This window comes from Sinocyclocheilus grahami, unplaced genomic scaffold, assembly GCF_001515645.1.
Source record: "Sinocyclocheilus grahami isolate Dianchi unplaced genomic scaffold, SAMN03320097.WGS_v1.1 scaffold85.1, whole genome shotgun sequence".
Taxonomy (NCBI): Eukaryota; Metazoa; Chordata; class Actinopteri; order Cypriniformes; family Cyprinidae; genus Sinocyclocheilus; species Sinocyclocheilus grahami.
Window position 1 is genome coordinate 2,733,096 of NW_015505264.1, and position 27,993 is coordinate 2,761,088.

At 36.0% G+C, this 27,993-nt stretch overlaps 1 protein-coding gene across 1 annotated transcript in view; it reads left to right on the top strand.

The window, feature by feature from the left end:
• The window catches only part of LOC107586786 (disco-interacting protein 2 homolog C-like), a 128,763-nt gene that overhangs the window by 87,783 nt on the left and 12,987 nt on the right, over nucleotides 1–27,993 (top strand). The window contains exons 9-30 of the mRNA XM_016274308.1: nucleotides 2,510–2,601; nucleotides 3,532–3,642; nucleotides 5,529–5,652; nucleotides 6,496–6,605; nucleotides 8,017–8,119; nucleotides 8,233–8,297; nucleotides 8,387–8,480; nucleotides 9,157–9,276; nucleotides 10,585–10,699; nucleotides 12,920–13,059; nucleotides 13,235–13,371; nucleotides 14,528–14,736; nucleotides 15,842–15,956; nucleotides 16,420–16,621; nucleotides 16,737–16,846; nucleotides 18,982–19,062; nucleotides 21,187–21,310; nucleotides 21,804–21,925; nucleotides 22,005–22,116; nucleotides 22,194–22,303; nucleotides 22,825–22,955; nucleotides 26,110–26,317. Coding sequence (XP_016129794.1) covers nucleotides 2,510–2,601; nucleotides 3,532–3,642; nucleotides 5,529–5,652; nucleotides 6,496–6,605; nucleotides 8,017–8,119; nucleotides 8,233–8,297; nucleotides 8,387–8,480; nucleotides 9,157–9,276; nucleotides 10,585–10,699; nucleotides 12,920–13,059; nucleotides 13,235–13,371; nucleotides 14,528–14,736; nucleotides 15,842–15,956; nucleotides 16,420–16,621; nucleotides 16,737–16,846; nucleotides 18,982–19,062; nucleotides 21,187–21,310; nucleotides 21,804–21,925; nucleotides 22,005–22,116; nucleotides 22,194–22,303; nucleotides 22,825–22,955; nucleotides 26,110–26,317 — 2,735 coding nt within the window. The remainder of the gene's footprint in view (nucleotides 1–2,509; nucleotides 2,602–3,531; nucleotides 3,643–5,528; nucleotides 5,653–6,495; nucleotides 6,606–8,016; nucleotides 8,120–8,232; nucleotides 8,298–8,386; nucleotides 8,481–9,156; nucleotides 9,277–10,584; nucleotides 10,700–12,919; nucleotides 13,060–13,234; nucleotides 13,372–14,527; nucleotides 14,737–15,841; nucleotides 15,957–16,419; nucleotides 16,622–16,736; nucleotides 16,847–18,981; nucleotides 19,063–21,186; nucleotides 21,311–21,803; nucleotides 21,926–22,004; nucleotides 22,117–22,193; nucleotides 22,304–22,824; nucleotides 22,956–26,109; nucleotides 26,318–27,993) is intronic.

The window sequence follows — 27,993 nt, forward strand, 5'->3', positions numbered from 1 at the left end:
AAGGCCAAACAAAGTAGTTTCGCTTTCACAACGAAACACACAGGGCCTTCACGACAAGGTGGCGGCAGCAGCAATACTACAGCGAGAATAAAAGTTACGCCTTCTTTCTTTGCGTGAACATTTGGGCGGCGTTATGCAAATCTTCCCACATCGTGACGTAGATATGTGGGGTCGTGTTAGAACGAGCCGTTTTAGGTAGGCGTGGCTGACTCGTAACTTTTATAAAGAATATCTCTTTGGATTTGAGACTTTAATCTTTGCAACTTTACAGATCTTCTTTATGCACCAAGAGCTTGTAACACTCCAAAGAGAAAGGAAAAATTTAAATCGCATCATATGACCCCTTTAAATATTTTGTATGAATGCGTTGGTGTTTTAAAGTGTGACAAATAGTGATCCGTATGGACCAAGCCCCACGGTTCGGCACGCATGTGATCCGCGGATTAATTGCAAAATTGAACCATGATAGAGTATAAGTTTATCATTTGTTCGTATTTACACAAGCAAGCAAATTTTAAACAATTCCAGAGAGAAAAGGCGAAAGGGAACTCGATTAGTTTCTTGCGCGCTGTTCTCTATGCGCACAACCGTGCACATGTGTTTCAGACGCTGCGCGAACACCGAACTGAATCCTCTTCTGAATCCTCTGAACAGACACATACACTCAAAATTATGACATTCAGGTAAACGCAGTTATGTCTCAAGTGAATGAAAACAGCTGAGAAAGAAATCGGATGTGATTTGTATCATTATATCGTATCCGTGCATCAGGTCTTAAAGGGACAGCGGCCTGTTATTTTCACTAATTATTACATTTCTGTATTTGAATACTACCAACCTTATTTTATTTGTAACATATTCTGTTGTATTTATCTATACTTGTAATTTGTGTATTTGTTCTTATTTTTACTGGCTGTTCTATTGTCTCTTTAATCATATTTAAACTTTCTTAGTTAATCTAGCAGTATTTGCTGTGGTATCAAAGAAGTACTTCGCTTTAAGTAATAAATGGAAAGAAAAATAAATTGAAATATTTTTCTTTTCTTGCTGATCTGAAAAATGATCCGATCCGTGGATCAAAAACCATAATGTGATCCGAACCGTGAAATTTGTGATCCGTTGAACCACTAGTGACAAAAGTGTCCAAATATCTTTGGGGCCACCGAATATACTGATATACTTGTGTTCATCTTATGCTAACAGAAATAACCTTGTCTCCTTGTTTATTTATGCTCAGTCATGAGAGGGAGATCATTATAGGGCTTGTTTTGTGTTGTGTGTGTGTGTATGTGTGTGTGAGGCTCTCAGCTGATTTTACTCAATGAGGATCCTGCCAGCAGCACATCACGGGTGAGAGTGTGAGGAAGGAATTGCAGTGTGTATGTTTGTAATGGATTGGTATTCCCTATTTTCTTTTTTCTAAAAACTGAAAATGATCATCAAGCCACCTGAGCTTAATGATTTCTTCGTCTTTACACACACACACACACACACACACGTACAGACTCATGAAGACGCTTAAAGCCCCAACCAACAGACAGCCTCCATTGTCTCGGTTTGCAGTGTGAGCCAGAAAATTAATGGCAATGGCTGTTTGTGTGGCGTACAAACCCCTCCCCCAGAACCCACCAGGGACTATCACCCTCCTTCTCAGCTCGTTAAAAACCTCACCCAAATCAAAAGAGTAATTAACTTTCCACAGAACGCAGGCGCAGAGCAAGATCGCTATCTCTGCACCGTTTTGCTTTCAATGGGGTTTCATAGCCATGAGTTAAATACTGATAACGGCAGGTCAAAAATTCAGCAGGACAGAGGAGATAAACTGCTGAAATGCCCTGTCTGTGACTCTTCCAGATGCTTAAACTTCAAGTAATTTGGACATTTTGTCCCAATCCATGTTTGTCCTTTGCTTGCCTTTGAGTTGATGGAATCTGTTCACTTTTTTCTTTTTCTTACTTGGAGTTTTCATGCTTACAGTTTTCAAAATGTAGAAAAAGTTTGCAGCAAAAAGTGTGCCATACGACTCATATCTGTTTGAAAGTCTTCGCAAGTCACATGATAGCTTTGTGTGAGGAACAAAAGACAGCTGAATTAATTATTCACCGAAAATCTTCCTCTCTTGTCTCAAATCTCATTTGCACTTCCACATATTCAAACTGAAAGATCTTGTCTGGTTATGTGACGCAACAGCCAATAGCGTTTCATATTTACGTCAAACTTGGTGCAATTTACACTACTGTTCAAAATGTTTGCGGCCAGTATGAATTTTATTATTATTTTTTTTAATAATGAATACTATTATTCAGAAAGGATGCATATTATTTATAAACGTACAATGTAATGTGTGTTCTTTTGAATGTATCAGTTCTTTTGAAAATCTATCATAGTTTCTGCAAAATATTAAGCAGCACAAATGGTTTCAATACACTGAAATTTGATAACTGCAGGGCACTTTTGGTGAACTGACCCCTTAAGTATGGTTATTTAGCATCTACTTCCTTTTCCACAGGCAAGCTTTGGTCTCGGAGCATCAAAGTAGCGTACAACATCCTCCACAAACTGGGCACCAAGCAGGAACCTATGGTCCGACCAGGAGACAGGGTGAGCATGACAGAACTTCTTAGAACCAGACCGCTTCAGTAAAGCACCTCATTAAAGAAATGATCAATACTAGTTAACCTCTACATGCTGTCGATTACCACTGAGAATAATTTGGTAATGCACTCTGAATGGAAGTCTGTAAGGCAAGGAATGAATGTTAAAAAATACAAATTTTTCAAAATTAACAAGTTGAATTTTAAAACTGATCAGTTTTAAGAAGATTATTTATGAAAAGTAACTTTTACATTGGCATGTATTCATTTTTAATTGCGTAAAATGATATCTCACACCGCTAAAAGGATGATTTTTAGATAGCTTCACAACTTAAAGCTGTAGTCCACCCAAAAATTCTGTCATTATTTACTCATTTTGTCATTCCAAATCTATATGACTTTTGTGCTTCTGTGGAAGACAAAAGAAAATATTTTGAAGAATGTTGGTTACTATACATTTTTGGTTCCCATTGACTTCTATTGTTTGAACAAAAAATACAATGGAAGTCAATGGTAAACGAAACGGTTTGGTTAAGAAATGCACACAGGTTTGGAATGACATGATTCTGAGTAAATGATGACAGAATTTACATTTTTGGGTGTACTATCACTTTAAAAACTCAAAACTTCTTCAACAAAATGACACAACATTCAAGCTGCATGTTTCTACATTTAAATGTTTTGCACCTTCCACGCAGTATATGCAATTTTGTCTGTTTTTACGTTCTGAGGGATGAGCCAAAATGATTGTGGTAATCGCCAGCATGCTGCAGATGCTGAACATAAAGCATAACTTGTTTTGAACCCAGAGCATTCCTTTAATGACAGAGTGGCGTTTCCTGCCGCATGCCTCGGTTTTAAAGCGTGTCCCTGTCAGATTAGCATACGCTCGTGTTTGAAGTCTGACGCCTTTCCTCTCTTATCATTTCACGAACAGGTGGCTCTTGTGTTCCCCAACAACGATCCCGCCGCCTTTATGGTCGCCTTTTACGGCTGCCTGCTGGCAGAGGTGGTGCCCGTACCCATCGAAGTGCCACTTACCCGAAAGGTGAGACTCTAAATATACCACCATGAATGACTGTCACGTTTTCAAGCCTTTCATGTCTCGATTTTTGACACCATAACAAGTTATAGCGCCTACCCACAATCCTTCTTCCCAGCATGGACTCACATTGTCGAGTGCCAACCTGACAGTCAGTACAGCGCAAAATATTATTATGTATTTATTATTCATGTTTAATGGTAAAGTTGTTACAAAGGCCTTCTGGAAACTTGGCCTTGTAAATAATGCAGTGTCTCGCTCTCTCCGGTCTGCTGTTTATTTTTGAGATCCGTTATCTTTTTGGAATGTCAGGGTGAATGTATCAGCACAGACCCCGCGAGGCTGAGGTATTGCCTCAGATACGTATGTTGAATTTTAGTGGTCGAAGTAAAGGAGGAGAGCAGCTTTGGCAAGAGTCAGTCTGATCCCTTGTATGTCCAAAAATTCCAGGAAAGGACCTGGAAACTGGCAGAACACTCTCTGGCTTCCTCTGCGTGCATTGCACTTCGGAAACCAATAAACTTCTGTCCAGTGCAAAAGCAGCTGTGTGTTTTTCTGCATTTTTAACTTATAGCACAGCATTAGTCTTACAGAAGAGTACTGTGCAAGAACCATGGTCATGTGATTGTGTCCAATGATAATACCATGGTACATCGATGTAGATTCACATCTATGTTTTTATGTATTTGACCTCCACTTTTATATAGAGCCACTTACAATGCATTCAAAATATGCAATTTCAAGCATTCCCTGGGAATTGAACCCATAACTGTGATTACTAAATGATTACCATATTCACATACAGCAGTATTTGCCTGGTATTTATAGGTACTTTGTAAAATATCATGACAGTACCATGTTACATGTGCACAAAACATAGTAATATCATGGTAGTTTGATATATATTACAGTACTGAATGGTATTTACAAGATATCATGGTACTACCATGTTTTTTGGATATGTACCATGGTAGCACCATGGTACTTTACCAAGGAACTGAAATTATACTCCTGAAATTGTATTTCAGAAAACTTGGTAATATGATGGTATTTTGTTCTAAGTGATTAGAATGGTATTTGAGGTATAGTATTACCATGCTACCACACTTACAAAAAAGTACCATGGTACTACCATGTTTTTGATGTGTTTTTCATGTTGCATGAAACTGTGCCCCTTAAATTGTACTCTTAAAAACAATTTAATATGATAACATGTAGTACTATGATAACATTCAAGCATAGTAGTACTGTGGTAAATCTGAATACTTTTTGTAAGGGTACACTGATTAAAAAGTACTGAAGAGTACAATCGTTTTACAATGTTTTTTAAACATGTATTATGGAGTACCATGTACATACATGCATTTCAGTACAAAAACGTAATAATATCATGGTACTGTGATACTGAATTGTATTTACATGATACTTCAAGGTACTTAAAATATTGCCATAGTACCAGACTTAGTAGTACCATGGTACTGAAAAAATAATCCTGAAATCATACTCCAAACACATCCAAAAAGCAATGGTAGTATTACGTTAACAAAAAACTGTGGTACTTTTTTTTTGTAAGGGAACCTGCACCATGTATCGTAGTGCATTTTGTAAGGTCATGTCCAAAAACCATGGTGCATTTTGTTGCAAGGTATTTTTTGATATTTTACTACGTAAAAAAGGTGACATGGACATTTGTCAGGTGGAGGTGATTTTAAAACTCGACCATCCAACATAAAAGAGATATTCAAGCACACCGCAGTATTATGGGTAAACATCATTCCTCAGTGTGCTGTCTGTAATAAGTAGGCCGTCACCTCCCCTGCAGTGTATTTTGCTGCTGTACTGATGATGGATGTTAGCTGGTCTTAGCCTATTTCTGTGTGTGTGTGTATTAGGATGCAGGGAGTCAACAGATCGGCTTTCTCCTGGGCAGTTGTGGCGTTACTGTAGCTCTGACCAGTGACGCCTGCCACAAAGGCCTTCCGAAAGGACCCACTGGCGAAATACCACAGTTCAAAGGTCAGTCTGTTCATACACAACTTTATGTAAGTGATGTCTAGTGTCACGTAGGCAGACTTCAGAATAAAATCTAGTCCACACTCCACAGCTTAAAGGGTTAGTTCACCCAAAAATGAAAATTCTGTCATTAATTACTCATGTCGTTCCAAACCCGTAAGACCATCGGAACACAAACTAAGATATTTTTGATGAAATCCGACAGCTTTCTGACCCTCCATAGACAGCAACGCAATTGAAATGTTCAAGGCCTAGAACTATAGTAAGGGCATCATTAAAAATAGTCCATGTGACATCAGTGGTTCAACATTAATTTTATGAAGCTATGACAATACTTTTTGTGCACTAAGAAAACAATTATTCAACAATTTCTTCAGTTTCTTCAAATTCATCACAGGAATAAATTCCATTTTAAAGTATACTAGAATAGTGAGAGTCTGTGTGGGGCGGCAAGAGCAAGATGGTCCGTATCATGCGTGTGATGTTATCTAAGCCAGACTGCTAGCAGTCAGCGTTTTTTACCCTGTCTGGGCCGCAGTAAGACGAGAGAGGGTATAAATAGAAAACGTAGAGGTAATGAGTCTGTTATTGTTGTAATGATTAAGAAGTCCAGAGAGGATAGTCATTTAGCCTGAGACGGAGAAAAGATGGACTTACTACTCTCATCCCGACGCACATAGTCATTTAGCCTGTCACACTAATCACTCATGCACTCGTTCTTTTGAACGATGAGCACCACTAATAATGATAATGATCGTCATGGCTGAATCATCAAGCTGCATGAATATTAATAAAATTGTATGAATATTCATGTTTTCTCTCTCTTTGGTCCCGTCCACTCATCAGGATGGCCAAAGCTGCTATGGTTCGTCACAGAATCCAAACACCTGTCCAAGCCGCCACGTGATTGGTTCCCTCACATCAAAGATGCAAATAACGACACCGCCTACATAGAGGTGAGCTAACCCATGGAATTATGACCGTTATGGAAATATCAGTTTATTCAAATCATTTTACTGGCCGTTCATACAAATATTCTCCTGAAATGGAAACCATCAGTCTGGGTTTGTTTTCCATGTGCTGCACCCCACCAGCCACTTTAATTGTTTTATGATATCTGATTGGTAGATATTCTATGTCTCGAGCCCCAGAAATCAATATTTCCTATCAGCATGCTGGGCACAGCTGCTTCCATTAGAGAGTCACTGGATAATGGATGATAAATGATTAATGTTTGTTTAATTGTGAATCGGGACTCTTGTAGGAGATGCTGGTTGATGGAGTGGGGCTGGTCTCGTGTTATTGAACCAGTTTTGAGTGAGATGTCTCAATGTTCTTCACCAGCTCCCAGAAATCTGAGAGTCTGTGCAAAGTGGCCGGGTATCCGATGTCCAGTGTTGGCCCGATGTTTGCTTTCCTTTCTACTGTAGTCCTTCATGTTCAAAAGAAAATATATCAACAAAAGAAAAAAATAAGAATTTTTTATTTTATTTAAAGAAGATATAGGCTTTTTTAGGACCATTGGCATTGTTGATTTTTTATCATGACATGATGCACATTTTCCTCTCAAATCTCATTCTCATTACTGTAAAGCTCATAAAAGCTCTTTTTACTGTAATTATGGAGTATGAAAAAAATACAGTAAAGTAAAAAGATATATATATTCAGTAAAACATATTTTCCACCATATTACCATTACTGGAAAGCAAAAAAGCTAATTGTTATATTGGTAATATGAAAAAAAGTATTATTATTAAAAGTAAAAAAAATATATACATATTATTTGGAAAATCAGATTTCCCCCAATTATCCCAATTATAATTTTTGTAAAGCAAAAATGCAATTTTTCGATTATTTATTATGAAATATATATTTATATATATATATATAGATAAATAAAATTTACATTGCTTAAATTGTTAAGTATTTATATATAGTAGTATTTGTTGTACTCCCACTAATTTGTGGGAGTACAACAAATACTACTATATATAAATACTTAACATTTGCTGATTTTAATTAAAATAAACATTGTACTACTGTAATTTAGTAATTTAATAATGTATAATGACAATCTAATCTAATGAGAATAAAAACCGCAAAGTTTAAATGTCTGGAGGCTTTATGGTAATGAAATTTGTTGCGAAAATGTCAAACTATTTAATAATTAAAAAAATTTATAAATGTAAAATATTATTTCTTATTTTGATATTTTTATTTTAAGGTTAAATATGCCCTGGACATGGCCAGTAATTTAGACATGCATCCCTACTGTAGTGCGTTAACCGTCATGCAAACCAAGGTATTTGAAGAGTTGATATTTGTGTTAATGATTGACATTTATGACACTTTTGTGTTGATTTCCAGTATAAGACCTGTAAAGATGGGAGTGTTTTGGGTGTCACGGTGACACGGATCGCACTTCTTACACACTGCCAGGCCCTAACGCAGTCTTGTGGATACACAGAGGGTAAGTCCAAAACACACACACACCGCATTATACCTCTAGGTCAGTCCATTGTCCTTAAATCTCCCTTCTCAGACGATCATGTAGTAAATCTGTCTTCTCTCTTTGTCTTTCAGCTGAAATCATAGTGAATGTATTGGACTTTAAAAAGGATGTGGGTTTGTGGCACGGCATCCTAACTGTAAGTCATGCTTTTGAAAAAAAAAAAGTAAACATAGGATCATATGTTCCACATTCAGGGTGTTAATATCTCACTTCCTGTTTCCCCAGAGTGTCATGAACATGATGCATGTAATCAGCATCCCATACTCCCTGATGAAGGTCAACCCTCTGTCCTGGATCCAGAAAGTGTGTCAGTACAAAGGTCTGTCAGTCAGTGTTCACACTAAATCCAAATTTTTCAGATATGATTAATCAATGGTAAAAAATATGTAATATTCCCAAATAAATTTTTTTTGCATAAAAATTAGTCCAATTAGTACGACCCAACACAGGAGTATGTAGTATTTTTGTGCAATTTTTCTCACCATGTATTCGACTAAATGACTTGAAACTAAATCATATATATTTAAATAATAGTTATGTTTTTTTTGTCGTCATTAAGAAAATCAACCTAGCTTCCCAATAACAAGTAACAAAAAAATGTAATATTTATAACAAAATATTAACCAAAAATATGTAATGAAATATATTAACAATATATTATTAATAACAACTAATATGCTACAGTATTTTCAACTCTCTTTATGAAATCCATGTGTGTGCATTGTTTTGTTTTAAAATATATTTTTGTACCTAACATTCTAAAAATGCTCATTTTTCATGAACTATAACAGGGCAAATTTCTGTATAAATCATTTGTAAATCCTCGCTGAGACCCTTTACATCATGATAGTTAATGAAAGATTTACTCAGAAATTCGTTCTGCTCGTGTTTCATGAATTAATCATATGTAAGGGACAGTGCAATTTGATATGATTTTGGATGTGTCCAATATGGCCATTCTTGTGATATCTCTAGTTCTGTGTGTTTGTGTGCAGGTAAAGTAGCTTGTGTCAAGTCAAGGGATATGCACTGGGCTCTGGTCGCTCATCGAGATCAGAGAGATGTCAACCTGAACTCCCTGCGCATGCTGGTGGTGGCCGATGGATCCAACCCATGTGAGTTCAGCTAGTGTTTTAACTCTTCCTTTCCCTTTCTTTGAGGGTTAAGCAGCTATTTACACACTCAGCAAACTGGCGAACAAGCTAAAAGCATCATTCATAAGTGTATAATATAAATGTGTATACACTCATATTTGGGCCTCTGGGATTATAACTCACAGAAGAGATGAGTCAGGATAGATGATGCGCAGAAGCCATTTCCTTACGTATACAAATACATAGTACACAAATGGACACACTAAAGGACAAAACGTTCCTTCTGCTGCCTATTTCATCCAAATGCCAATGTAAATGCCAGTAAGATACAGTGAATGTGTTTCTGATGGAATATTCAGGAAGCAAAACTGTTTTAAGGGGTCGTATGAGGGGAAACAGGATCTTTTGAGATGAAGATATTGATGTGCTGTGTAGCTGAACATTTACAATGCAAGAATCTCTTTCTAGTCCAAGAACATTTGGGTGAATCTCACAAAAATGCATATTTCAGTCCAAAAGAAAATAGGAAAAGGTTTCAGAAGGGGGAAAAAAACTTAGATTTTTGGAAGAAACCTATATATGGACTGATAATATTTTATTTATCAGTAGCTTACTGAAATATATAATTAATGCAATGCATAATAAATAGATGTAATATTTTTTAAATAATTTAAATGATAAAGTAAAGACATCGCAGTAATATTTGTTGTAGTGAATTTAGCACTGATTTTAAATAAAAATATATTTTCATTACTGTAATGACAATGAAATGTTTAATTTCTTAACTGTATGTATCACGATAATGATAGTTTTAGAGAAAATTGTATTTAATTGTAGTAAAATTAATGTCACAATGCAGTACATTTAATTGTCATATAAATAGACCTGATTTTGTTTATTATTTCATAATTTCCTTTTTTTTTTGAGTGAAATATGACATTAGAATACACAGATTTATATATTCAAATGTATTCTGTTATGTGGCCCATCATGAAGGACTAAAATGTGAACAATCACAATAGAAGTAATTTACATATAGAAATATTAAAGGTACAGTAGCAAAAACAGCCTGTTTAATAAAAAAAACCCTATTTGATTCAAGAAGGCTCAAAAGTAGTTTTCAGGACGAAAATAAATTGAAATGTTAAAAATTTATACAATATGGCCCCCTTAAACTGGATTTTTAAAAATTAACTGTCACTTCAAAAACTATGTTCCCATTGTACCCTACAGAGTTAGAATACGTCTAAAGGTGAGAACTGTTTTAAATGTCATATAAGACAGGCTTCACATTATAGTACGTAATGTTCTCTCTCTCGTTCTCTGCAGGGTCCATCTCATCGTGTGACGCGTTCCTCAATGTCTTCCAGAGTAAAGGTCTGCGGCCAGAGGTCATCTGTCCATGTGCCAGCTCAGCTGAAGCCCTCACCGTGGCCATCAGGAGGTGGGAGGAGTGCTGACACATTGACCATTCACTCACCCTGTAACTTCAGCCCGTATTCATAAACTCTCACTTTTCCATCCAGAACATTTAGATCTTTCTGTTCTGCTTTTACGAGTTTCATAAGCCCCTAAAACATTGGGAAAAATTACAGAAATATGGACACAAACAATTTTTCTGTTGGTCAGACAGACAGATTGAAGTTGATGGTTCATCGAGAGAGCTTTACCGAAGCCTGTGTATGTCTTCAATGCAATTTTCCAAAACCATTTACAAGAAAATAATGTTTTTTTAGGCTGCCTCCATAATTACAGCCCTGAATAGTCCTGACATCTTTGCTTTGTGACCGAATCAAACTCGTGACAGAACGCAGAGCATATGGTTTTCATTCCACAGGATTAACTCCATCGCTGGACGTTTTTACAGACCTTCTCTCTGTCACGACAAATTTGAGGATGAGAACAGCTTGTATGAATTTGAACAAAAAGTGAAATGAATTGAAAGCTAATAAAAGAGCCTGGTGTCACAGATGAAAACATCACTTGTCTAGTGAAGTCAGGGGGGAAAAGTTGATTCAAAGGCGACCGACGATACGTAATTCTGCTGTTTCTGTCATCAAAGAAGTTACGTCATTGTCATTTGTGGATTTACAGAGCAAACTAATCGTAACCTCATTTTTCACCCTTCGCACACATTTGCTTTGGCCCATGTAGTTCACAGAATATTTCTCGCTCTGGTAATAATTTCCTTTCTCGTTATATCTCGTTCTCATTTCAGCTTTAGATGGTCCAACATTTCTGCACTTCTGCTCTGTTCCAAAACTTAATGAGCTGCCTACCTAGACAGCATTTAAAGCATCAAACAGTATGCACGATGGCTGTTAGAAAAAAAAAACATTATGCCACCTTCTAAGATACCTAATTTTTAGAAATAAAATTGCATTGTGCAATCACCCAATATGCTTTACAAGAATGGTCAACTATAAATATACATTCGGTATTGCTAAATATAAAAAATAAAATGGTCAATCAAATGCTGTTGGAACCAACTGTGATTTCCACATCAGTTTCTTGTAATCTTCCTTAAAAGGCAGCTCCCTATGCAGTGTGCAGACAGCAAGGCAGCACACTAGTTTTGGAACAGAGCTGTTATTTCCAGCATACTTCATCGGCACACCCTGTTTTATGTATTTCGCTCAAATGAAGCCTGCTGTACCTTGCCAGAATCTTTGTTAGCTCACACGGGTGTCTTTTAGAGGACATTATGTGTGGGTGGGGCTTAGTGCCGTCCATCAGATTTGGTTGCACCAATCATCTTCTTCATCAGAACTAGTTGGACCAATCAGCTTCTTTCTAAGGTTTACATTGCATTAGAGTCAATGTGAGGACATTAGAGGATATTACAGGATGTGTGGGCAGGGCTTAGTCTTATCTATCAGATCTAGTTGGACCAATCAGCTTCTTCATCAAAACTAGTTGGACCGATCAGCTTCTTCTTCAGGTTTACATTGCATAAGAGTCACTGTGAAATAATTCCATACATTGACATTATGCCACCTTCTAAGATACCTAATTTTTAGAAAAAAAATTGCATTGTGCAATCACCCAATATGCTTTACAAGAATGGTCAACTATAAATATACATTCGGTATTGCTAAATATATATAAAAAAAAGGTCAATCAAATGCTGTTGGAACCAACTGTGATTTCCACATCAGTTTCTTGTAATCTTCCTTAAAAGGCAGCTCCCTATGCAGTGTGCAGACAGCAAGGCAGCACACTAGTTTTGGAACAGAGCTGTTATTTCCAGCATACTTCATCGGCACACCCTGTTTTATGTATGCTCAAATGAAGCCTGCTGTACCTTGCCAGAATCTTTGTTAGCTCACACGGGTGTCTTTTAGAGGACATTATGTGTGGGTGGGGCTTAGTGCCGTCCATCAGATTTGGTTGCACCAATCATCTTCTTCATCAGAACTAGTTGGACCAATCAGCTTCTTTCTAAGGTTTACATTGCATTAGAGTCAATGTGAGGACATTAGAGGATATTACAGGATGTGTGGGCAGGGCTTAGTCTTATCTATCAGATCTAGTTGGACCAATCAGCTTCTTCATCAAAACTAGTTGGACCGATCAGCTTCTTCTTCAGGTTTACATTGCATAAGAGTCACTGTGAAATAATTCCATACATTGCTGTAATCTGGTATTTTATTTCACATTTTAGGCCTACGGATGACAGTAACCAGCCGCCGGGTCGAGGAGTGCTGTCTATGCAGGGTCTGAGCTACAGTGTCATCAGAGTGGACTCAGAAGAGCGTCTCTCCGTACTCACCGTACAGGATGTGGGCACCGTGATGCCAGGAGGTACACATATCTACATGCACAACTGGTTCTGAGAAAGTCTAAAATGTGGCTTTGTACATATTTTTGTACGTTTAGTGTTAATGCCATCAAAGGAGAGCATTGTGTAATGTATGCCTCTCTCTGTGTGCTGTATTTACTGCTTCATAACGTATTTATTGATGTTGTGTATGTGCAGCTCTGATGTGTGTGGTCAAACCAGAGGGAGTTCCTCAGCTGTGCCGAACAGATGAGATCGGAGAGCTGTGTGTGTGTTCCATCGCCACGGGAATGTCCTATTATGGGCTCTCGGGCATGACAAAAAACACCTTTGAGGTTTGTGTCCTATCAGAGCGAGATCAATTTGCCTGTAGTTAGACGGATTCTCCTACCCAGAATCCCCAGACCTCTGCTCGAACAGATGCTAAAGTGCTCCGATCAAAGTCTTTTCCTTGGCTTGTTTGTTAAATTGCTCTGAAATAGTGAATAGGGTATTTTCTCAAGGCCAGTTGACACAGAGTTTGATATCTGAAGCCTGTTTTCACCTAAAGTAAAACAATAAAGCAGGAGATAGTGAGATTAAGTTTCTAAAAATTAAAACCACAAATTTGAGATACAGTATAAAGTCATACTATGAGATATGAAGTGCCAGTTGTAAGATATCAAGTTGAATTTGTGAGATAAAATGTCATCATTTTGAGAAACAGTTGCAATTGTGAGATAAAATGTCACAATATGAAATAGTCGCAATTGTGAGATCTAAAGTTGCAGTTGTTGCAATTATGAGAAACAAAGTTGCAGTTGTGAGAGATCAAGTCACAATTGTCGCAATTGCCAGATATGAAGTCACAATTGTGTGATAAAATGTTGCAATTATGAGAAATTTTGAGATATTAAGTTGCAATTTTGTGATAGAATGTCGCAATTGTGAGCTAGGAAGTTGCAGCTGTTGCAGTTATGATAAACAAAGTTGAAGTTGTGCGATATTAAGTTGCAACTGTCAGATATGAATTCGCAGTTGTGAGATATGAAGTCGCAATTGTGAGATAAAAAGTTGCAGTTACAAAAAACTAAAACGCAAGTACTTCTTCCTCACAAAGGTGGAAACAGACTGCAATAAATGACTAAATGACACAAAAGTTTCACTCTCCAAAACCATTTAGCTACCAAACATTTTCAGACATTTCATTAAATTGTGTGGTAGCAAAATAATTAACATTTTCACTAGCCTCTGAATAAAATAAAGAGACGTATCTTGGGCTAATTTTTCTAGATTTCTGTCATTTACGAAGGAAATCTGTTGAGTTACATTAATTCTAGAAGTTTAATCTAAGTTTAAATTGTAAACCAATGAACATTTCACCGTAATGTTCAATGGATGAGAAGTGACTCCATAGCAAAGATTCTAGAGGGAATTTCTGCATTTTTATACAGTATTTAATTTACAAACGTGTAGTTTTATCTTAAACTTTGGCTTTTGTTTTGCTGCCAGGTCTTCCCCATGACCAGTTCTGGGGCTCCTATCAGCGAGTACCCCTTCACTCGGACAGGGCTGCTGGGCTTCATAGGCCCGGGTGGGCTGGTGTTTGTCTCTGGAAAGATGGATGGGCTGATGGTGGTGAGCGGACGGAGACACAACGCTGATGATATCGTCGCAACAGCGCTGGCAGTGGAGCCCATGAAGTTTGTGTACAGGGGCAGGTGAGAACACAACAAAAACAAACAAACAAAGCGTATTCTTTTTTTGTCATCAAAGAACGGGTGATATATATATAGCACATGAGCTTGTTTGCTGTGGACATGCAGAGTGCTAATTAAATGGATTCAACACCTGCTAAGGCGGCAGGAGCGAGAGCGTGTACCCTGTGTGTTGTAGTAGAGTTGTTCTGTTTTAGTTGCCTGTGTGAAATTACCTCGGGTTTTGTTTATCAGTTTTCTTAGAGCTTTATGCAGTGTGCTAAACCACAGTGTTACAGTAATAAACTAACGTAGCTCTGCAGGGTTTTTATCGCTAACTAAAACGATAAAAACACTTTCATTACTTGAAATAAAATACATTTTAACTGAAATCAAATTAATCATGTTAAAAAAAAACTTAAGCTTATTTTATTTCAGCTTGTTGCCAAGGCCACGTTTCTCTTTTTCGTTTAGTTTAAATTAAAGTACTAAAATAACTAAAACTAAATAAATAAAAAACTAAAACAAACAAACAAAAATACTATATAGAGATAAAAACCTAAAGAAAATGACAAAAGCACAATAAAATGACAAAGCCTTTAAAATGCTTAAAATTCTCATTGAAAACAAAAAAGTAAATATAAAAATAAATATCTAATTCAAAACTATAATAATGAATTTGTAGCACACTGTAGTTTATTTATTTGAACGAATCCACAAAAAATACAAATATTACTTCAAATATTTGTAATAAATGTAATTATTATAATAAATTCTAATTTAGTATTACAATGTTATAATAATTGTTTTATATATATATATTTTATTGACATTTTTAAATCGTATTAATCTTTTAAAAAAAGTATGTGTGTGTGTGTATATATTAATTGTTATAATTCTAAATATTATTATGGTTAATTAATAATGATTAATAAATATATGTAATTATTAACTATAACAATGAATTACTAGAATTATTATTGTTAATTTAATTATTCATTATAATAATAATAATGTTCAGTATATCGCGGTCACTAACATGGGCAGTTCATGATTTGAGATGTTTTACATGTTGGTCTGGAGCTGGATTTTCAGGCTCTGAATCTCTTTTCTGTATGTTTATATTCAGGATAGCTGTATTTTCTGTGACGGTCCTGCATGACGAGAGAATTGTGGTCGTAGCCGAGCAGCGGCCGGACTCCACAGAGGAGGACAGCTTCCAGTGGATGAGTCGTGTGCTGCAGGTATTTGTTCTTTTTATACCCACCCTTGCCAATCGATTCAGGCAGTGGCGACTTGCTATTCCCATCCAGTCTGACAGGAGTCACCTTAATCGCTACATATTCCCAGTCACCATCCAAACTGAATTAGAGATCTCGCTACTGCTGACCTGCATACTTTCTGTCAGCACTTTACGAGTCTTTACCGGCATGTAAAAATAACAAGACGCACTCAGGCACACAGGCTGGCCTTCATTTCCACACACCCAGACGGTTCCATTCCACTCTTTTGTTGTAGGTCATTAATCTTGCAAATATGGTATTTTTTCCTTCCACTTCCTGAATTCCCGTTTGGTAATTTGGTTCTCCCTGAGGCATCGGTAAAGGTCAGTGGCTGCATCAGATCTCAGCTGGCAGCCTCTTCTCTGCTCCTTGCGAGCTCTATTTTTAAACCTCACCTGACAATCCAATACGTCTCTTTCTGCAGGCGATAGACAGCATCCACAACGTCGGGGTGTTTTGTTTGGCATTGGTGCCCGCTAACACCCTTCCCAAAACTCCTCTGGGAGGGATCCACCTGTCGGAGACCAAGCAGCTGTTTTTGGAAGGCTCCCTGCATCCCTGTAACGTCCTAATGTGCCCTCACACCTGCGTCACCAACCTGCCCAAACCCAGACAGAAACAGCCAGGTCTGTCTGCGGCAAGGTCACCTTGGATGTCGCACAAAATTAGAACTGTCAGAAAAGCTGTGTGTGTGTTGTCATCTGTTTGTTTGTGATGATCATCCTCTGCTCGCTTATGCAGAGATTGGCCCCGCCTCTGTGATGGTGGGAAACCTGGTCTCGGGGAAGAGGATCGCTCAGGCCAGCGGCAGAGATCTGGGCCAGATCGAAGACAATGATCAGGCAAGAAAGGTGTGTGTGTGGTAACATGGGGCCTCGATTTTCATCCATCATTCATTCTCCCTTCCCTCTTATTCATTCCTCACCTCCAGCAAACGGAGTCCCATCCAGCAAAGAATAGAGACAAAATAAGCACATATTTGTGTTTCAGTACATTTAAATAACTGATACTGAGAGATATAAGCTGCTTTAGGGTGTTTTATAATTGCTCTCAGAGGAGATGTAGCACACGGGTACAAAACTGAGGAAAAAATGCCAGTGAATGAGAATATTTACAAGTTAAGAAACTGTATTTTGCTTTGTATTTTTTGTATAATTATATATAGTTATAGTTTTAGTTATATATTTATACATACAATATTCTTTAAAATTATGTTGAATTTTTATTTGAAGTATATATATATATATATATATATATATATACACACACACACACGCTGCACATACATACATTTTATTTCTTTTAAATACTTTTAAAAAGGAAGCAGTAAAATTTTATTTTTTCTTGCTTATTTTTAAAAAATAGTTGTTTGTTCCCTCTAGTCATTTTCTCAGCATAAAATATGAGATGATTCATTCTCCTGCAGCTGTCATAAAAACGTATAGACAGATTGTGATTTTCCTCCCTGTGTTTTCATTTTGGTGGCTTAATGTTAGGAATGTTCCACATGTATTACCACATGGGTAATTTTAGGCCTCTTAATTAAACCTCTGATAGTACATTTTCCAAGTTACTTGACAACGGGTGAGTCACAACAGATGTTTTTCTTTAGTAGCCGGTGTGGATTTGAATCTCTTGTGTCACTTACATCAGCGAGAGTCAGATAATCAATCTTACAATTCGAATTAAACATGTTGCAATCCCTTATAAATTTACCGGCCAACTTATTACACACATTTGGCACCCACCGAGTATTCATTTTGGACCCACTGTGTGGCACGCAGTAATTGTCCCAACTAGATTTGTTGTAGAGGAACTGACCCCTGACAGCTTGTCAGACCTCTTGCTCTCTGCCAGGGTCGTTTCATACCCGACCCCTACAGAGAGCATTCTGGGAAACTGTTAAAACATTATGTCACCGAATCAGAACTTGACAATTTTGTGCTTCTAAAACGTTCGCTTTTTGCCACTTGAAAGTTAGGATTTTGCAGAAAACGTAAAGTACTCCATTAGAATAATTATTGCACGCTGGGCTCTGTTTGGGAGGGATGGTTTGGTTGTTTTTTGTGCTGTTAGTGTTGAGTTGATGTCTTTGGTTTTGCTGTGCTGTCAGTCAACCACCTCAACGCAAATCCAATCCATTACGCTGCCCTCTCAGGCTGAAAGATGGCAGCCATTATTCCGTCAGCATGTCTGCTGTGCACCACACCGTAACCTTAACACACACACAGCTGTCGGCCGCACACACAAACCACGTATGCTCACACACATTCAAACAAACATGTGCACAGACCCAAAAATGCACACACACACATTGCCGCAACAGTTGTTGGCTGCTGCCTCTTGCTTGCCTTCCTCATCCTCTCTCTTTCGCTCATTCCTTCACACCCTTCCAGCCCTGCATGGGTATGCGCTGACTCCGACAAATGTTACCTTTGCCATCTGCGCCGCTTAAAGAAACACTTGACTATTTTCCATTTTTACACCCCCCAAGCTTGTGTTGTTGATGTTTTTTTCATTGCTTCCATCCATTCATGCCTATGAAAATCGGGCCCGTTGAGTGAATGGAAATAGTTTTATTTCATTCTTCTAAGAGGAGGAATGCATTCCGATGTGAGACTAACTCTAGGAGATGAGGTAACACATGACTGCATTCATTTCCAACCTTCAGATAACACCAGCACCACTTGCTAAGGACTTTAACAGGTCTTGCTAATTGAAAAAAAGCATCCTGTTAAACAGTTACTCTTTAAATATCATGTTACTTTTACAATATTGCATTTGGCAAAACAATAGATTGAATCAGGTTTGTTTAACACCCACCTACTCATATGCAAACAATTAAAACAAACTATGTATTAACATTTTCTGATTCAACTTATGAATAATGATATGGCACTTTGGGAATATTATATAATCTCCATTAAATACTTAAATATATCAGATTTTGTAATAATCATCTCGGACTTCCTTTTTCCACCCATAGTTCCTCTTCCTGTCTGAGGTGTTGCAGTGGAGAGCCCAGACCACTCCAGATCACGTGCTCTTCACCCTCCTCAGTTCAAGGGTATGATGTGTATTTTATATTATATATTATATATTTTCTTTAAAATATATTCTCCTTTTAAATTAATTAATAAAATATAAAATGTATAAATACATACATTACCGTTTAAAAGTTTGGAGTCAGTAAGATGTTTATTTATTTATTTTTTATTTTTGAAAAAAGTCTGCTCACCAAATATGCATTTATTTGATGAAAAATAAAGTGAAAACAGTAATATTGTGCAATATTATTACAGTTTAAACTCTCAGGCTGAAAGATGGCAGCCATTATTCCGTCAGCATGTCTGCTGTGCACCACACCGTGACCTTAACACACACACAGCTGTCGGCCGCACACACAAACCACGTATGCTCACACACATTCAAACAAACATGTGCACAGACCCAAAAATGCACACACACACATTGCCGCAACAGTTGTTGGCTGCTGCCTCTTGCTTGCCTTCCTCATCCTCTCTCTTTCGCTCATTCCTTCACACCCTTCCAGCCCTGCATGGGTATGTGCTGACTCCGACAAATGTTACCTTTGCCATCTGCGCCGCTTAAAGAAACACTTGACTATTTTCCATTTTTACACCCCCAAGCTTGTGTTGTTGATGTTTTTTTCGTTGCTTCCATCCATTCATGCCTATGAAAATCGGGCCCGTTGAGTGAATGGAAATAGTTTTATTTCATTCTTCTAAGAGGAGGAATGCGTTCCGATGTGAGACTAACTCTAGGAGATGAGGTAACACATGACTGCATTCATTTCCAACCTTCAGATAACACCAGCACCACTTGCTAAGGACTTTAACAGGTCTTGCTAATTGAAAAAAAGCATCCTGTTAAACAGTTACTCTTTAAATATCATGTTACTTTTATAATATTGCATTTGGCAAAACAATAGATTGAATCAGGTTTGTTTAACACCCACCTACTCATATGCAAACAATTAAAACAAACTATGTATTAACATTTTCTGATTCAACTTATGAATAATGATATGGCACTTTGGGAATATTATATAATCTCCATTAAATACTTAAATATATCAGATTTTGTAATAATCATCTCGGACTTCCTTTTTCCACCCATAGTTCCTCTTCCTGTCTGAGGTGTTGCAGTGGAGAGCCCAGACCACTCCAGATCACGTGCTCTTCACCCTCCTCAGTTCAAGGGTATGATGTGTATTTTATATTATATATTATATATTTTCTTTAAAATATATTCTCCTTTTAAATTAATTAATAAAATATAAAATGTATAAATACATACATTACCGTTTAAAAGTTTGGAGTCAGTAAGATGTTTATTTATTTATTTTTTATTTTTGAAAAAAGTCTGCTCACCAAATATGCATTTATTTGATGAAAAATAAAGTGAAAACAGTAATATTGTGCAATATTATTACAGTTTAAAATAACAAAAGTTTGGGATCAGCAAGTTTTAATTAATTAATAATTTTTTTTTATGAAGTCTGCTCACCAAATCTGCATTTATTTGATTAAAAAATCAAGTTAAAACAGTAATATTGTAAAATATTATTACAATTTAAAATAACTACTTTCTATTGTAATACATTTTAAATTGAATTTATTCCTGTGATTTCAAAGCTGAATTTTCAGCATCATTACTCCAGTCTTCAGTGTCACATGATCCTTCAGAAGATTTGCTGCTCAAGAAACTTCTGTTATTATGGAATTTACGATCTGTTATTATGGAACAATCGCTTACGATTGTTGTGAAAACTTTGGATTTTTTCTTTTTTCAGAATTCTTTCATAAATAGAAAGTTCAAAAGGACTATATATATATATTTATAAATGAAACAAAACTACTTTTATTCTGGGTTAAGAAGGTGTCAGCTAAACATTAAACATCTTCAACATTTTCAAGTGTAGTCCTACAAAGAAATGTCTTTGTTTGTTTCTGCACCATTTCCCCCCTCTAGGGAGCAGGAATTGGTTTCATAAATGATGCTGCCCTGGTTTTTCGAGGGATACTTTTTTAATATACTAAATATGCGGCCATTTATCATCGCAGGCTATTTTGAACACCACATGCCCTCCATAGAAAAGTTGTGATAACTCATCCTGAACTGAGAACTGTGAGAAAACTGACATGTTTGTGTATGTGTGTGAACGAAGGGAACAGTCCTGAGCTCACTGACGTGTCTTCAGTTGCATAAGCGGGCGGAGAAGATAGCAGCCATGTTGATGGAGCGAGGCCACCTGCAGGACGGTGATCACGTTGCGCTGGTGTACCCGCCTGGTACGACACCATCAGCTACACATCTACAGCTCTAAATCTGTGATCAGCCCCACTATTTTCATATTCTTATACCCGGGGTCTCAAATTATGTGGCATCAGGTGAACGGTTGAACAGTTTAGTGCAGTAACTATGTCTAAGATTAGGACACCAGACATTTGACTTGGATATAATGGACAGAACTTATTTAAAGGGATAGTTCATCCAAAAATTTTAATTCTGGTATAATTTACTCACCCTCAAGTTGTTCCAACCTAGTATGAGTGTCTTTCTTCTGTTGAAGAATGTTGGTAACCAAACAGTTGACGATAGCCATTGACTTCCATAGTATTGTTCTTTCATGCTGTGGAAGTCAATGGCTACCGTCAACGGTTCAGCTGTCCCTTTAAATGTACTTGATACTTGAGAGACCCAATGAAATTAGCGGATGATTTAAGACCAGTAATCTAGGATCAAATATTAAAATCGACTCATATAGGCATTTTTAATTTACAGGAATCGATTTGGTTGCTGCCTTTTACGGATGCTTGTATGCCGGCTGTGTACCAATTACAGTGCGACCCCCACACCCGCAGAACATCGCCACCACCCTGCCCACTGTGAAAATGATTGTGGAAGTGGGTGTTGAAATGAAATCCTTTCTTATATAGTTTGATAAGTTAAAAAATGGCCACTAATGTATGAATTTGTGTTCAGGTGAGCCGATCGGCCTGTGTGATGACCTCACAAGTAATTTCCAAGCTCCTGAAGTCAAAGGAGGCATCTGCCGCAGTGGACGTCAGGTCGTGGCCTCTTGTTCTGGACACAGGTGAGAGTGGGTCAAAGGTCAGATGGCTTCTTAATGTCTAAATGAACATTCACTTAAATATCTTACATGTTTTCCAGATGATCTGCCAAAGAAGAAGCCCCCTCAGCTCTACAAACCCTCCAATCCAGACACGCTGGCTTACTTGGACTTCAGCGTCTCCACTACTGGGATGCTTGCAGGAGTAAAGGTGAGTATTAATCATCCCTTGTTGTGTGTAATAAGAAACCCCTGCTCTTTATTTCCCCAACACAAAAAAACAGGAAGAAAACGTTTGAAAACTCATCTCAGAGACATAAAACCCTCTCAGTTAGCCGCTGGTGAGATCAGGTGTCATATGCACAGAGGAACTTTTCTTCTTTATTGTTTAAGAGATGAAAACCAGGTTTTGAACAGGCAGCCGCTATTATGTCATAGGAGCCATGAGTGTTTGCGGAGACCACCCAGTATTGTGTAGTTCTTCTGTTCTTTTGACCAAGAACTGATCATTTCAGTCCCTCAGAAGTCCTGTTCAGCCATATACATACCCCATACACTTATATTTTGCTAGCATTTCCACATGGCAGCCCACAAAATAACTCATGAGTCCTCATTGTCTCATTATGAATAAAATCAAGCACAGTTGTGTGGCATGTTATAGTTTTAGTTTTAGTTAACTGTATTAATTATATTTGTATTTTCATTTTTTATATTTTTTATGTGTCTTCTCAGATGTCCCACACAGCCACCAGTGCCTTTTGCCGCTCTATAAAGCTTCAGTGTGAGTTGTATCCCTCTCGTGAGGTGGCCATCTGCTTGGATCCGTACTGTGGCCTCGGCTTTGTCCTCTGGTGCCTCTGCAGGTGAGAGATGTCGCCTGATACAATCACAATCATCCTAATAGAGCAGGTTAAAGGCCTGGTCACAACAAGATTTCAGCAGGAAACAATGCATCTTTATGAACTCATTCACATCGTGTCCGCAGTTTTGTTGATTTGTCTTTTTCAAAGGAATGTTTAGGGTTCAATACAAGTTTAGCTTAGCAAGTTTAGTTTCCTTAGAAAATTATTTCCATCCTTCAGTTTGTAAAAACAAGCAATAATTGTATTTACAGTTAGAATGGAAACCTGTGGGGCCTGCCATTGCACGAAATAAATGATAAAATATACACTACCGTTCAAAATTTTGGAAACAAGGCTGTATTAATTTGATCAAAAATGTAGAAGAAACCCTGTAATTTTGTGAAATATTATTGCAATTTAAAATAACAGTCTTTTTCAGGATTCTTTTATAAATAATAAAAAAAAACTAAAAAGGACAGCATTTATTCAAAATAGAAGTCTTGTGTTATAATATACAGTATCGTTCAAAAGTTTGGGGACAGTACATTTTTTTTCTTTCTTTTTTTTTTTGAAAGTAAGGAATACTTTTAATTCAGCAAGGATGTGTTAAATGGATAAAACATGATAGTAAAGACTTATATTGTTAGAAAAGTTTTCTATTTTATAAAAATGCTGTTCTTTTAAAAATTGTATTCATCAAAGAATCCTAAAAAAAGTATCACAGGTTGCAAAAAATATTAAGCAGCACAATATGTTTCCAATATTGATAATAAATCAGCATATTAGAATGATCATGTGGCACTGAAAACTGGAGTAATGACTGAAGAAAATTCAGCTTTGCATCGCAGAAATAAATTATATTTTTAAGTATATTATAATACAAACTGTTGTTTTAATTTGCAATAATATTTCACAAAATGACAGGGTTTTTTTCTGTATTTTTTAACAAATAAATACAGCCCTGATGAGCATAAGAGACTATTAAAAAACATGAAACATCTTACTGATCCCAAACTTTTGAACCTCAGTGTACTTTATTTTAAATAAATTAAATTAATTTAAATAAACTTTATTCATTTATTTACATATTTACAGCGAACCTTTACTTAAGTGCTTTACAGAAAAAACGAATATAGTATAATATATAATTAGTGCTTTCAAATGATTAATCGCATCCAAAATAAAAGTTTTTCTTTACATAATGTATGTATGTGTACTGTGTATATTTTTATGTATATATAAATACACACATGCATGTATATATTTCAGAAAAATACGTTATGTTTATATATTAAATATATGTATTTATAATCTAAATTATATAAATATAGACATGTAAATACATGTAAATATTTTCCAAAATAAATACTGTATGTGTGTGTATTTATATATACATAATAAATATACACAGAACACAGACATATATTATGCAAACATAAACTTTTATTTTGTGATTAATCGTTTAACAGCACTATATATAATGAATCAGTAAAATATATAAACAATAAAAACAAATTCAGAGAATAAAATAGAACAAAAAAATAAGAAAATAAAATGCAGAAAACGTCTCTAGGTTACGTATGTAAACATGGTTCCCCTTCAGGAACTCGAGCTGCGTCGAGTCGCTTTGGGAACGCCCTTGCGTGACCGCGTTCTGAAGCACGTGTCAAATCCGTCCAATGGAGCAGCGAGACGTCACGAGCAGGGTGACGTAAGCACCAGAAAGCATAAAGGCACATCCGGCCGGGCGCAAACCAGCTTCTGCTCTTCAGTAGCGCTCTGTGTATGTGTCTGTCTATTTACTGTTGTCTGTCCGCACAAGCACTCATATATATAAAACAATGAGAAAGTCTATGGCGAGCGAACGGCATTACAAACGCTGTGTAATTAACGTCTGCTCTGAGTTAGTGAAGGAAAGGCCGTCCGTGCCTCCTGGCGAGCCTGTCTTGTAAAATCTTGTTTTATTTACTCTGATTTAGTCATTGAGATTGCCATAGTTACTAACTGCAGTCTGGAGCCGAATACAGTTTATTAACATCACAACGATCAATGAGGAGGAAAAAGGAGACATTTTTTTGTATAATGAGGTAGAACTGTGAAAATGTTTTCTTTTATCCAGACTTTGTCTTTTCAGCTCCTTCAGCTCTTCTTTAAATGGAGCTTACAGAAAAACATTAGAATAAATATAATGTATAAATTGACCCTGTTAACTTTTAGTGCATCTAAAGAAAAATATATTATATTATATTATACTATATTTGTAATTGATTATGGTTATTAGAATTATATTATTAATTTGTAATGTATTATAATAATAACACAGCCTTGACAACATCAGCCGATAAAAAAAAGAATCATTGAAAATGTTTACATTTAAAATTAAAATATTTTAATATAAAAGTATATCTGAAGTTATTTAAATATATTAATATCAATATTTAAATGTTTAAAATAATATATTACTATATATTAATTTGAATGATTTATTTATTATTATAATTAATATATAGTAATATATATTAATTATTATTATAATTAATATATATGACTATATATTAATTATAATAATAAATAAATCATTCAAATATCAAGTAACATTTAAATGTATAATATATAATGTAATATAAGTATTATTTGTAAATAATACTTTTCACTGAATTATTAGCTGATATCAACAGCACTGTGTGGGCTGGAAAATAATATCAACAAGTAATATTATAGTAGAATAACATCCACGATCCAGTCCAGTCCTGATGTGTACAGTCAATCCTATGCTACATTATTTCTCTCTGGGTATTATATTTGGTCAAAAGGCATTTTTGGTATGCTTATTAATTATAATTCGGAATATGATTATATTAATATAATTAATATAATATATTATAATACCTTGGTGACATCAGCTGGTGGGAATGAATCCTTAAAAATTATTACATTTAAAAAATAAAATACATTAATATTAAATATATTTCCAATGTAATATATATTTAATTAATTCATATACTGTATATTACTGTATTATTCTTGATAAAAATAAGAATTATTAATGCTGTTGTATTTATGTATTGTTTCATTGTTTTAAAAATGTTGGAAGTTAAATATATATTATTATTTATTTTTAATAGCACTAAATGTTTTAGTTACACTTGACAAAATGTAAAGGCTGATGACTCATTTGCTCTCTCTCTGTCTTTCTCTGTCCTGTCCCTAAGTCCCGTGGACTTGACCTGTCCCGTGTGAGGACGTGTGTGGTCGTCGCTGAGGAGAGGCCCAGGATAGCCCTCACCCAGTCCTTCTCCAAGCTCTTTAAAGACCTGGGCCTGCACCCACGAGCCGTCAGCACTTCCTTCGGATGTAGAGTGAACCTGGCCATCTGCCTGCAGGTTAGTGTGTGTGTCAGCAGTTAATCTAGTGCTGGCCAGAAAACACGAGGCAGAGATTGGGCCGTAATCCCAATCCCAGCGTTGTTTTAGCAAGCCAACTGCAGCCGGGATTAGTGTTTAGACTTTGCGAGAGGATTTCGTTGTGCCTTTAGTTTGCGTTCTGAGTGAGAGTAGAGCAGCATTGTTGGATATCCTGAGGTTATCGAGGTAAAATTAGGTCACCGCTGAAGTAAACGTATATCTAGAACACATGTCAAAAATAGTACTTGTCAACTGATATGGGGTTTTCCAAAGCTGCTGCTGAGTATAGTGGCCGGTTGATGATATAATGCTGGTATATCATTCATATACTCATTCAATATAGCTATTTCTACTATATTTTTTATCAAATAAATGCAGCCTTGGTGAGCAAAAACATTAAAAACCCTACTGACCCCAAATGTTTAAATAGTACTGTATAAAATATAATAAAACAACACTATAATCAGCATTTCATGCCCATTCGTTTATTTATTTGGTATCTATGCATTAAGTGGGGTAATGCCTTTGTCATGAAATAAACCTCCTAACACAAGACTCTGAGCAGTTATAACTTCCACCCACCTGCTTTCATGAAGAATTTTTGTTACCAGGCAAGAAGCACCACACCACTCAGTCATACTACAGATGTTTCTATGGTTACATACTAGAGATATGAATTGTTTTACACCTAGGAGTCTAATGACCATTAAATCATAAAATACTCTGAACAACCTCACAGGCAAAAATGAGAAGCTTTGAGTTCAACTAAAGTCAAAATGAAATCTTTTGAAATCTTACAATATTATTATATAATATATAATTACAGTAGTCAACATTTAAAGTGGATCAAAACCTTTCATCAAAGTCGTCCTAAAACCAAAAACCAAAATGCCTTCTTGTCTTAGGACAACTTTGATTAACTTTTTGATCCATTTCAAATGTGGACAGCTGTATAATCTTATTATAATATAAATATAATCTAGATATAATCTCATTATAATATAAATAGAATCTATTATAATAACAGCCTTGGTGACATCAGCTGCTAAGAAAAATTTGTTAAAATTAGAATGTGATATATATATATATATATATACATACATAAATACATATATATGGGTAGTTGACAAATATACCGTAAATTGTCCTATGGTGTGACAGCAAAAAATTTTAAGAAAAAAAAACGAATGAAGAAAAATCTCTCTTATGCTATTTGTATATTATTAACAAGAAATTAATTATTGATAATGATTCATTATTGTTTTCTAAATTTTATTGTTACACCATAGGACACATGTACGGTGTATATATATGTTAACAACCCATATATACAGTGGGGCAAAAAAGTATTTAGTCAGCCACCAATTGTGCAAGTTCTCCCACTTAAAAATTAGTTTGCACTTATTCAGTTTTTGCTCTATTTTAATATATCTTTTTAAAATATCTTCCAACTAGACTTTGAGCATGCAAAATTTCTTTTTACAAGACTTAATCATGTATACTTTATATACATGAGGTTTTAATCACTAATCTTGGCTGTCTAAAGTTATATTCAATTTCCACCACTTGTAAATTAAATAAAACAGATTTTTTCCCCCCAGAAGAATGAATATTGCTTTCACAAAACTACAAATTCACTCAATTATGAGTCAGTT